The sequence below is a fragment of the Dermochelys coriacea genome, chromosome 6 (assembly GCF_009764565.3).
Source record: "Dermochelys coriacea isolate rDerCor1 chromosome 6, rDerCor1.pri.v4, whole genome shotgun sequence".
Classification (NCBI taxonomy): Eukaryota; Metazoa; Chordata; order Testudines; family Dermochelyidae; genus Dermochelys; species Dermochelys coriacea.
The window spans coordinates 57374629-57387600 of NC_050073.1; the positions used below are offsets into that span (position 1 = coordinate 57374629).

The 12972-nt window shown below is 43.2% G+C and overlaps 1 protein-coding gene across 1 annotated transcript in view; it reads right to left on the reverse strand.

Moving 5' to 3' along the window:
• Positions 1-12510, reverse strand: part of LOC122460701 — a 28149-nt gene extending 15639 nt beyond the window's left edge. Inside the window, exon 1 of the mRNA XM_043516831.1 lies at positions 12472-12510. Within this exon, the coding sequence (XP_043372766.1) occupies positions 12472-12510 (39 nt within the window). The remainder of the gene's footprint in view (positions 1-12471) is intronic.
• Between the last annotated feature and the right edge of the window lie 462 nt (positions 12511-12972).

The following is a 12972-nucleotide window of genomic DNA, read 5'->3' on the forward strand; positions in this document are numbered from 1 at the left end:
AAGCACAGGGTTCCAAATAAGGGCAAAAGAGCCTAGCGAGTTCTACACATTCATCATCTGAGAGCTGAATCAAGCAGAGCTCAGTGGGGGAAAATTTATAAATAAGGATTTGGAGACAACCCTGTTGACTCAGCAGGTAAACAATGCAGGACTAAGATTTGTCTGTGATTAAATGCAGGGGCAGGGTGGGGTCGCAGAACATCAGGGAGGGTGAAGAGCTATTTAAGCTAAAGAACAATATTGGCACGAGCAAATGAGCAAAAACAAGTTAGAAATTAGAAGGTTTCTAACCATCAGAGGAACTAGGTTCTTGAACAGCCTCCCAATAGAACTGTGAGGGGAAACAACTTAGTTAATTTTAAGAGGGAGCTGGACAAATTTATGAGTGGGATTGTTGATGAGGTTGCTTCCAATGGTGGGGGGAGTGGGGAGCTTTGCAGCCCTGGAGGTCTCTTCTGGCTTGTGTCTTATGTTCCTAAAATTCATGCTTTGGGGCTTCAGCTGGTTACTTGCAGTGGTAAGAAGGATTAGCCCTCCAGCATATTCTGGGTTTTCTGTGGGGGTTTTGGGTTTTTTGTCTCCTTCCTCTGAAGCTTCAGAGATAGCCACAGGTGGAGATGAGACATTGGATGGGGTGGACCAGTACTTTATGGTAGTAACTGAACATTCTCTCTCTCATATGTTTAGCTGGCTGATTCTTGGTCACATGCTCAGGGACTGACCGCCATGTGTGGGGTCAGGAAGCAGTTTCCCCCTTAGGTCAGATTGGCAGTGACTTAGGGGTGCGTTTTGCTTTCCTGTGCAGGATGTGGGTGCAGATCACTTGGCAGGATTATCTGGGTATATCTCATTTCATCATTTTCCTGCTATTACAGGGCCCTCAGGCATGGGTGCACCTCCATCCCTCCTAGTCTCTCTTTGTGGCACATGATCTTCCTGTGGGCTATAGTATTTCAGTGTAACTTTGGTTGTTTGTTTGGTTTAGTGTCCAGGTGGCCTGTGATACACAGGAGGTCAGACAAAGTGATCTGGTGGTTCCTTCTGTCCTTAAACTCTTATTCTGACAAGCAAGTAGTATCTCTCCATGGGGATAGAGGATCTAAGTTTGTGTCAATCTCCTCCTGTCAATTATAATTAACTGCAAATATGTTTACAAACAATATTGATACACAAAGAAAACACAGGAGAAACAAATGGCATTTCCAGAAATGGATGATAAGGCAGATCCCCTGGGTAATGAGTGAGTTGGATTGGTGGTGGAGGCAGAGAGTTCATACTGATTTTTCAGAAGGGTGCAAAGTCTGCCCACATGTCCACCCAGTATTACTGCCCTGATTGTGTTAGGGAGATGACTACCTTAGCAGGTGGAAATGAACTCACTCACCTGCCACCAAGTCTTTGGATGAATCAGGTGAGGCACACTTGATGAACATTAAACATCACTTTGCCCTCTAACAATATTGCTGTGATGTTGATAAAGTTTGTCTTTTAAAGCGCCTATTGATTTGTTCCCTTAAAAGTGTGTCAGACCCAATGCCACAGGTCTTCTTTAGAGTAGCAGCCGTGTTAGTCTGTATTCGCAAAAAGAAAAGGAGTACTTGTGGCACCTTAGAGACTAACAAATTTATTAGAGCATAAGCTTTCGTGAGAAGTGATCTGTAGCTCATGAAAGCTTATGCTCTAATAAATTTGTTAGTCTCTAAGGTGCCACAGGTCTTCTTTAGTTTCACAAGATGATTTTTTATGTTCACATCTCTTGAAAGATAAGTTCACCTGACTACTCAGACTGCTGAGGCCCCATATCAAGAGTATGCCATTCAGTCTTATTTTTCTACTCTGGAAAGCATGCATTCTGTGGTGATTCGTGTGATATTAAAGCTTAGATAGAATATAGTCATAAGGGTGTCTGAGTGATTGTTTTTATCTAACAGGAGAAAACTCATTCAAGCCATGTCCTTCTCAGGACACCAACTGTTATCCAGTTCATGGAGCGATATTTCCATGGTTACTTCTGACCTATTAGCTACAATAAAGAAGGAGCAGCCACACTGCTAGATTAGAACATGCAAGGTGAAAAAGGTGATTCCAGATGGTCAGGTAGATAGTTGCTTAAGCTCTGAGCATGTGGAAATGGTAATTTGTACAGAAAGACTAAGATTCCTATAGGACACAGCAAGTCACGCTCTAAAAATCAAAGCTGTATTGTATATCTTAGTCTGTAGATTGGAGGGATGTGTCTGGCCCCTCTGCAGATATATTGTAGTTAGTGAGAGCTAGCTAGTGGCACTCTGATACTGTTAAAAGAGAGCAGCACATCTTCCCAGCTGTCTCTGTGCACTCCTGCTCTAGCCAGCCAGGGGTCCATTAGTAGAAGAAATGGTGGGCAACATCTTGGCTTTCCAGACCTGTGCTGGCCAAGTCACAATTTGGCCTTAGCTGTTCTAACTAAAAATAGAGCTGTCAAGCAATTAAAAAAATTAATTGTGATTAATCACGCTATTAAACAATAGAATATAATTTATTTTAAATATTTGTGGATGCTTTCTACATTTTCAAATATATTGATTTCATTTACAACACAGAATACAAAGTGTACAGTGCTCACTTTATATTTCTTTTTGATTAAAAATATTTGCACAGTAAAAAAAAGTATTTTTCAATTCACCTAATACAAGTATTGTAGTGCAATTTCTTTATCATGAAAGCTGAACTTACAAATGTAGAAATATGTACAAAAAACCTGCATTATTTTATTTTTGAATGTAAAACTTTAGAGCCTACAGGTCTACGCAGTCCTACTACTTGTTCAGCCAATCACTCAGACAAACAAGTTTGTTTACATTTGCAGGAGATAATGCTGCCCACTTCTTGTCACATGAAAGTGAGAACAGGCATTCACATGGCACTGTTGTAGCCAGCATCACAAGATATTTAAGTGCCAGATGCACTAAAGATTCATATGTCCCTTCATGCTTTAACCACTATTCTCTAGGATGTGCATCCATGCTGATGATGGATTCCGCTCGATAACGATCCAAAGCAATGTGAACTGACGCATGTTTATTTTCCTCATCTGAGTCAGATGCCACCAGCAGAAAGTTGATTTTCATTTTTGGTGGTTCAGGTTCTGTAGTTTCCGCATCGGAGTGTTTCTCTTTTAAGACTTCTGAAAGCATGCTCCACAACTCATCCCTCTCAGATTTTGGAAGGCACTTCAGATTCTTAAACCCTGGGTCGAGTGCTGTAGCTATCTTTAGAAATCTCACATTGTTACCTTCTTTGCGTTTTGTCAAATCTGCAGTGAAAATATTCTTAAAAGGAACAACATGTTCTGGGTCATCATCCGAGACTTCTACAACATGAAATATATGGCAGAATGTGTGTAAAACAGAGTAGGAGATGTACAATTCTCCCCAAGGAGTTCAGTCACAAATTTAATTAATGCATCTTTTTTTAATGAATGTCAGCAGCATGGAAGCGAGTCCTCTGGAATGGTGGCCAAAGCATGAAGGGGCATACAAATGTTTAACATATCTGGTACATAAATACCTTGCAATGCCAGCTACAAAAGTGCCATGCAAACACCTATTCCCACTTTCAGGTGACATTGTAAATAAGGAGCAGGCAGCATTATCTCCCATAAATGTAAACAAACTTGTTTGTTTTAGTGATTGGCTGAACAAGAAGTAGGACTGAGTGGACTTGTTTCCAAAGTTTTACATTTTGTTTTTGATTGCAGTTATGTAACAAAAAAATCTACATTTGTAAGTTACACTTTCATGATAAAGAGATTGCGCTACAATATTTGCATGAGGTAAACTGAAAAATACTATTTCATTTATCATTTTACAGTGTAAATATTTGTAATAAAAATAATATAAAGTGAGCAATGTACACTTTGTATTCTGTGTTGTAATTGAAATCAATATATTTGAAAATGTAGAAAAACATCCAAAATATTTAATAAATTTCAGTTGGTATTCTATTGTTTAATAGTGCAATTAAAACTGCAATTAAGCTTGATTAATTTTTTAAATTGAGATTAATTTTTGAGTTAATTGTGTGAGTTAACTGTGATTAATCAACAGCCCTAATTAAAAACAATACTGCCCTTTCCTGTTTTGACAAAAAAATACCATAAACAGTTTAATATCTAAATTAAGTATAATGCTCTCAAAGTGCAGATTATTAAGGGTCCAGTTCTAATCAGAGGGATTTTTAGACTAATCATGGATGGTATTGATATTCTTAGTTAATTATTCAAAGGGCTAATCTTTTTTTTTCCCTAAATGGCTGTTCAAGTGATTAAAAGAAATCATGGCAATCATCAGATATGAAAATGTGCAATTTTCAGGTGACTCAGGAGATAAAGAATTTACTTGCCATCTCAGAGGAAAAATTCTACCTACCAAAATTTGCTGTGCAGTTTCAGTTGGATAAATTAAAGTAGTTTTTACTTTCCCTCCACTTCTCTTTCCTTTATATTGGCTGTCCTGTACCATCCCAAAAGTAGTTGAATTTCAGTGGTGGGTGAAGTGACCCTATATCTACCATAAAACTGTGGCTTGCAAATTATTATAGTACATGTATAAATTACTAATGCTCAGCAGAGATATGATGGGTCACAGAGTGATAGCATCTCCTCATTTCCAGTTGCTTCCACAGGTGTCCAGGCACTTCTTTGAAAAAACAAGCCTGGATGCCTGTAAAAGCAACTGGAAATGAGGAGGAGGAGCCAGGCTAATTACCTCCATTAATGACAGGTTCCAGAGTAGCAGCCGTGTTAGTCTGTATTCGCAAAAAGAAAAGGAGTACTTGTGGCACCTTAGAGACTAACAAATTTATTAGAGCATAAGCTTTCGTGAGCTACAGCATCGGATGCATTTGCATCCGATGAAGTGAGCTGTAGCTCACAAAAGCTTATGCTCTAATAAATTTGTTAGTCTCTAAGGTGCCACAAGTATTCCTTTTCTTTTTACCTCCATTAAGTGATTGTTACTAAAGGAACAGAGAGAAAAAGAGAGAGTAGCTGCGCTTGGAGACCAGAGCAACCAGCAAGACCAGAGCTACCAAACACTGGCATGACTGCAACTGCCAGTTACTATGAGGAAATTCAAATGGGAGAGAAATGTGAAGGCAAGCAGAAAAAGAAGGACCTAGTTGGGGGAAAATATGTGCTAGGGAGTGTGGGAAAGGAACAGATGAGATGGTAGGAGGAAATAAAATGAGGAGCAAGATGAGATGACTAATTTTTATCTAAAAGGCCAAAATGTTTTTCACTGTGAAAGTTAATGTATTATTACTTTTCCATATAAATAATTGCTGTAAGTTGCCGCAAATATGTTGTATGACTGGAATATTGGGAAGGGAACTGATCCATAAAATGATCTCTCTACTATGATATGATCCACACCATGAAAATGAAGTTTGAGAGTCTCTCCCAGAAAACACTTTCCTTCTTTCAGGATGATGGACACTGTAAAAATTGAAGGCACTGCTGTTCATAAAGAATTACAGGTAGAAACCAGTATTTTCAAAGTGGGGGAAAACGGGTGCTCAGCTCTGTTGGTAGACATTAATGCCCTCCTTTAGAAAATGTTTTAACATCTCAAACTGTCACACACAAACTTTTGAAAATTCTGGTGATAGTGTCCATTTGATGTGGCGGTGATTGATATGAGATTTCAGCCACTTCCTCCCAACCATCTTCATTCCCTAATGATACTCACCCTTGAAAAACCTCAGTCCTGCAACGTGTACTAACTGGGTAGATGATTGCACCCATGCATTGCATTTTTTTATGCATCAGTGGAAAAATAGCCTATTCATTCCATAAAAACTTGCCCTGGTATTGCAAACAAAGTGAGTTTTTGCAATTGCAACATAACTACAGCCGGGAACACACAACTCCATAGGAAACTTAAAGTTAATAGTAGTAATTGGTGTTTTTATAGCACTTTTTCTTCCAGTGATTCCAAAATATTCAAATAACTTCAAAGTGATATATAAACTTTGGGCCCAGTTCTATGGATTACTTGCATGAATAAATACTACTCAGTCTGGGTAAGGGATATAGAATCACTTCACCCTATACTGAAGTACTGCAGCCGTCTTTGGCGTGGAACAGGACAGTTACTTAGATAGAATTTCCTTCAGAAAGTGAAAGAGGAAGCAATATTCACTTGAAACTGAATGGTTGATTTTTAGGGACTGTTGAAGGTTAGAATTTCTAGGTTACTCCTTTGGGGTGAGAGCAGGTCTCTCTCTTCCCTTTTAACCCTATATCATTCTCCCGGCAGCCACAACTCTGTGGTCTAGTTCTGAGGCATGGAGTAAAGCCCTCCAGCTGTGCTTTATAGTGAGTCCGCCCCCTTTTAGTGATATAACACAGTCCAAACAAAAGGAAAATCCTTCCCTATCCCCGTTTCTTGTGCAAGAGAGAGGGAAGCAGTCTCTCAGGCCTCACAAGCAAGTCTCATTTCCCACTATTCAGTGCAAGTAAAAGTCAGGCTTAATCAAGGAAGAATTTCAACAAAGAAAACCAGCCCATCATCTTCCTCTGAGGGCTCAAACAAGTCATAGGTCAGTTAGTGCCACAGGACCCCCAGTCTGGCTCTGCTTGATTCTGATTGTCACCCCTACTGCACTGAGATCTTCCCTTTTAAGAGCCCATCTCCTAGCCTGACAAATCCCATGGGTGCAGTGGTTTACCACTGATTGCAACCCCAGTTCTTTAATCCTTGCCTGGCTTGGTGTTGGGGAGAGCGGGGAGCTCATCTGTCCCATGAAAGCGAAGGAGAATGTTATAAATAGTAATTTAGCTAGGGTAGTAGGGTTAACATATTCTTTAGAGAAGTGCCATGGTATCCTTAGTGACCACATGTATATGCTTAATATCTTTGTTTTACATCTCATTCAAAGGTCTGGTTCTTTCAGTTCCTGTTTGAACACAGTTGCTAACACAGCACACTGATGCACTCTGATATCTTTTTATAAACTGTGTTATTCTTGAATAAATGTTATTCACCAAGTGAGTGACCACTGAGTTCCTATTTAAACTGTGTCTTTGATGAAATGCCTGCATGCACAGTTGCTGCACTAGAGGGAGTAGGAACCTCATCTCTGCCATGGACAGCTTTGTCTCACTTAGGCTTGGACAGTATGCATGGTGCATTGAGGCCATCAGATTGATCAACTCCCCTGGTTACTAAATATAGAATATTGAATACATCATTACATAACAATTCTGGAGCTCAGTGAGAGAACAAGGCTCTTCTAGAGATTAAAACTTTTCATCTTCAAACAGCTTGATATACATGTCAAAAATAATTCTTTTCGTAAGGAATCACCAACCCAGGCACTTTCTGGAATTGCTCCATCCTGAATCTGGGAATCCCTCATCCCAGGCTGTCTGTATTTACTCTTTCCTGTAGAAGAGGAGACTCCTCTGTCCCATTATATAAGATGGATAGAAAGCTAGCTAGATTGTCAGGCTCAACAGGTAGTGATCAACGCTCGATGTCTAGTTGGCAGCTGGTATCAAGCTGAGTGCCCCAGGGCCGGTACAAGTCCCTGTACTGCAGATGATACAGAACTACTAGGCTGAAAGGATGTGGGGCTTGGTCTATCTGTAAACCTGGAGAGCTGCAGTTAGAACCTTACCTTTCAGTGCCGAAAACACAGGCCTCTATCACACCAGCTAAAGGAGGTCTTCCTTAGCTGAAAGTTGTTAAAGTTTCCCAAATACAAAAAATAACCATATAATTCTTTGAGTGATGATCCCTATTATCAAAAATAGAACAGGATACTTGTGGCACCTTAGAGACTAACAAATTTATTAGTGCATAAGCTTTCGTGTTTCAAGTTTAATCTTGAAGCCAGATAGGCCTTTTGCTCCCACTGCTTCCCTTGGAAGGCCATTCCAGAACTTCACTGCTCTGATGGTTAGAAACCTTCGTCTAATTTCAAGTCTAAACTTCCCAATGGCCAGTTTATATCCATTTGTTCTTGTGTAGAAGTAGTTTTTAGGATTTTAAGGACTTTGTGACACCATTTTACTGGTCGCTTCCCCCCCGCCCCGCCCTGCACCCAGACCTCAGTACAGGATTGTGCTGAAGACGCCAGGGTTCAAGATCTGTGTCTCCTGCCCTCATTCATTCTCGGTCAGCGATGAGCACCAGCACTGCCTTTACTGCTTGAGGGAAGCCCACATTGCATCTAGGTGCAGTATCTGCCTCTTCTTCCCAAGCCATACACGGGAATGCTGGGCTGTCCTCCTCAAGAAGAATCTCGTGGAGGTTGCCATGAGGCTGCAGTTGGATGCAGGCCAGAGAACTCCCCCCACCCCACCTGTATGTTGGCCTGAGCAATCAAGAAGCATACCTCCTACCATGGAGCACCAGTTCGGTTTTGCTGGTACTAGTGCTATAGACCCTGTGCCGGGGCCTTATCATGAGGCAAGGAAACAGATCCATAAAGATGGCAGTAAGTCTTCCTCCTGACTGAAGAAGGATACTGCTCCATCCACCAGTTCCAGCCACGAAGAAATGATACATTCCAAGGCTCACAAGCACTATAAAGAAGCCACACAGACTGGCAGATCCTCAGTTCCACCCACTGAGCTGTGAACTCCTTCCAGGTCGGCACCACCAAAGTCAAGGCAACCTTCAGTTCCGAGGCAGTCCTCTGTTCCGGCTCCCATTCCTGCTCCGGTTCTGACTGTGGAGCATGTACTGCTGAGGCCAAGGAAATTTGAGTCAGCCTCCGAGTTTCATGAACTCTGCCTTGGCAAAGGTGAGGTCTCCACACTGGTAAACATACATTAGACTTGCCTCTTTCAGACCATGTTCCTGCTCGGTCCCCAACAGCTCCCATCATTTGAATTGATTCTCAGCATCGGAGGACTTGGATGGAACGCAGGATCCCCCCACTTTTGTACCATCAGCATGACTAAGGTCATAAGGTCCCATTGACTCAATGGCAATAAACTTCCTGCTCCTTGGGGCCCTCCACAGCAACCACCGGATCTGCCTGGTTGGCTAAACTGGGAGTTGTGGCCGCAGTATCCGCTGTCAGATCTCTCCCACTCCTCTTGTGAGGAGTCTCCAAACTTGCCCCTTCAACTGTCATCGAGTAGGCATTTAGAATTGCTGTTGGAGGATAAGCCACTTAGTTTGACTCTGACAGTACTGGCTGAAGCGGAGCAATTCCCCTCATCGTTCCCTGATGCCATGGTGTCTTTGACTCCCTCTTCGCCCCTGGATGACTACTGCCAATTTCAAAACTGCTATGTAGGGTGGCTGATGACCTCCACATTCCACTGAAGGAAGTACAAGACGAACTGCACCAGCTCCTTGACATCTTACATGCCTTACATTACCAGCCAGAGTGGCTCTACCAATCAACAATGCTATTCTTCAACTGGCATGGACAGTACAGCACACACCAGCTACCTGCACACACACCCCACCCCTGGGGGCAGAGAAGAGGTATTATGTGCCTCTGAAGGGGTCTGAGTTTCTCTTCTCTCACCCCCACCTAATTCCCTCATCATTCAGGCAATGATGGGACGGGCCCAGCAGCAACACCTGCACTCCACCCCGGCAGACAAGGAGGGCAAGGGACTGGGCATACTGGGTCACAAGTTCTGCCAGCATCCAGTTTCACATTTCCAATTACTTGACTCTATTCACCAGATACAACTTCCTTACCAGCAGCAAGTTGGTGGACTTCACAGACAAACTGCTCCAGCAGGACCAAGCCCACTTTCAGGCTATCCTAGGAGAGCGGAAGTTGGTTACAAGGACAACATGCCAGGCCACAGTGGATGCAGCGGATATTTCTTCACACATAATGGCTATGGGGATTGTCATGCAAAGGGACTCATGGCTACATTAATCAGATTTCCCGAGGGAAGTTCAGACCACCACAGAGGACCTCCTTTTCAAGAGTCTCATCCCTTCACTCCCTCAAAGACTTCAGGTCCACTCTGTGATTGCTGGGTATCTACAAATGAGCAATCAAATCCAATTCTACCTGCTGCCTCCAATGCAAAGATTTAGAGTTCCCGAATTCTTCCACCAATGATCTTATGAGCCTCCTCGCAAGCAGCAGAAAAACCAACAGCCCCATCCTCTGGGTTCATCATAGAATCATAGGGTTAGAAGGGACTGGAAGGGTCATCTTAATCTAGACCCCTGCCAAGATGCAGGCTTTGTTGTTTCTAAACCATCCAAGACAGATGACTATCCAGCCTCCTTTTGAAAAATTCCAGTGAAGGTGCTTCCACAACCTCCCTAGCCAGTCTGTTTCATTGTTCTGTTCTTACAGTAAGGAAGATTTTCCTGAGATTTAATCTAAATTTGCGATAGTGTAGTTTCTTCATCACAACCTTCAGTGTCTCATACTCAGTCTTTGCAGAAGCCTTATTTCTGAGTGAACCAGAGAGCTGCCAACCACCCTCCCTCACACTGTGCATCTGACCCACCTCCTTTGGGGGGCATCTAGAACTCTTTTTACCAGCTTGGAGTGTGATAACAGGCAAATTGGTGTTAGACATCATTAGACATGGCTATATGATCAACTTCACGATGCTACCTCACCCATGACCCTTCCCCACAGCCCCACCTCAGGGGCCACTCTCACAACAGTATCCTTGCCCATGAAGTAGACTCCTACTACAAAGAGGAATGATAAAACCTGGTCCTATGATGTATTAAGGCACAGGGTTCTATTCCACCTATTTCCTGGTCCCCAAGAACAAGGGCAGTCAGAGGCCAATTTTAGGCTTCCGCCATCTCAACCACTTCATACACAAGCCATACACAACATGGGTGAGTGCATGACTATGGGGACTTGGATTGCTCAGAAATCCCAGATGCACATCAACATCCCGGAACTCCGAGTAGTGCAGAAAGTGTGTCAGGCTCTCATCCATCCATTCCAGTCATGTTCTTGTCATGTCAGACAACACCACCACAGTTTACTACATCAGCAAACAATGGGGCATGAGGTTGCCTGTGCTTTGTATGGAGACTATTTGCCTTTGGGACTGCTGCATTGCACACCAAATCCTGCTGTCAGTGGCACACCATTCTGGGACTCAGAACATATTTGCAGACTCTCTCAGCAGAAAATTTGTGACCGACAGCCAGTGGGAGCTCCATGACACTGAAGTCGCCAGCATCTTCGACCACTGGGAAGACTCTGACCAGATACCTTTTCACTTCCCACCCCAACATCAAATGCACTCAATACTGCTCTGGGGAAGAGGGGGACTCGGCACCCTTTCCCAATGCAATGTTCTGGTCATCTGCTGGTTGGACCATGTCAATTACGCCTTTCCTCCTCTACCACTTCTGCTGTTCTTTCTGCACAAGATCAGATGGGAGTGGTTTCTGGTTTCCCCTTCTTCTCTGTATGTCAGCATGCTCCCCACTTCTGCTGCCACTTCTTCCAGAACTCCTCATGCAACAAAGCACCTGGACCCGACATCCCGATCCACAGAACCTTCACTTTAGAGCATGATTTTTGGATGGGCATATTAACTAGAGTGAGAATGTTCATCAGCAGTTCAAGACATCCTCTTGTGTAGCCTAAAAGAATCCACAAGGTTTTCTTATAGGGCCAAGTGAAAGCGTTTCTCCTCATGGGTGCAACGGAGGGATCATGCCCCTGGGAATTGGACATTCATCTTCTTTTGGTCTATCTCCTCTCTCTGAAGACGCCAGGCCCTACTCTCAACTCCATCAAGGTACACATAGCTGCTATCAGTACCTTCCAACCCCCTGTGGATGGGCACTCTGTCTTAACTCACCCCTTGACTACCAGGTTTTGTAAGGGCCTCCTATCCACCTATCACCCCATCCAACCTTTTGCTCCCCAATGCGACCTCAACATTGTCCTCATGGCATTGACAAAGTCACCCTTTGAACCTCTGACCTCATACTCTCTGTCTAGCCTCTCCATGCAAGTCACCTTCATGGTAGCTATTACTTCCAGAAGAAGGACAGGCGAACTGGGGACCATGATGGCAGACCCCCTTCACCACGTTCCATAAGGGCAAAGTTTCCCTGCATTTTGCATCCCAATTTTCATCTCAGCCAACCCATACACTTACCTGCTTTCTTTCTGAAGCCTCGTGCCTCAGCAGAGGAGTGGCGCCTCCACTCCCTTGATATCCAGAGAGCCCTAGTCTTCTGCTGGCAGAGAATTAGATCATTCAGGAAGTCCCCATGACTGTTTATCACCATAGCAGAAAGGATTAAGGGGCAAGTGATCTCCACTCAGAGGCTTTCTATGTGGGTTTTGAGGTGCATTACGCTCTATCGGGACTATCTCCATCTCTTGAGGTATAAGCCCAGTCCATGAGAGCGCAAGCATCAACTACAGCCACACTTCACAATGTGCCACTTACAGACATATGTAAGACAGCCACATGGAATTCGGTACATACCTTCTCTTCCATTATACCTTGGTGCAAGACTCTGCAAGAGATGCCTCATTCGGCATGGCTGTTCTCTGTTTTACAGTTCCATCATCTTCCTCGCACCCTTCTCCTAACCAGGTACTACTTGTTAATCACCGTCAGTAGAATACAATAGGGACCATCACTTGAAGAAGAAGAGGCGGTTACTTACCTGTAACTGGAGGTTCTTTGAGTGGTCCCTATCTGTATTCCAATTCTGCCCTCCTTTCCCTCTGCTGCAGATCTTTGATTTGTGGTGGAGAAGGAAATGAGGATGGGTCAGTCCACACTGCCCTTTATCACCTTGGATGAAACCATGAGGCAGAGCAAGGGCAGATGTGCAGACCAATGGGTACAACTACTTTCAAAATCTCTGGCTTCAGATACATGGCTCAGTGGAATACTGATAGGGACCACACATCTCAAAGAACCTCCAGTTACAGGTAAGTAACCTCCTTTTTCACCTAAAATTACTTATTTTAGAGTAAGAGTTTAAAACAACCGTC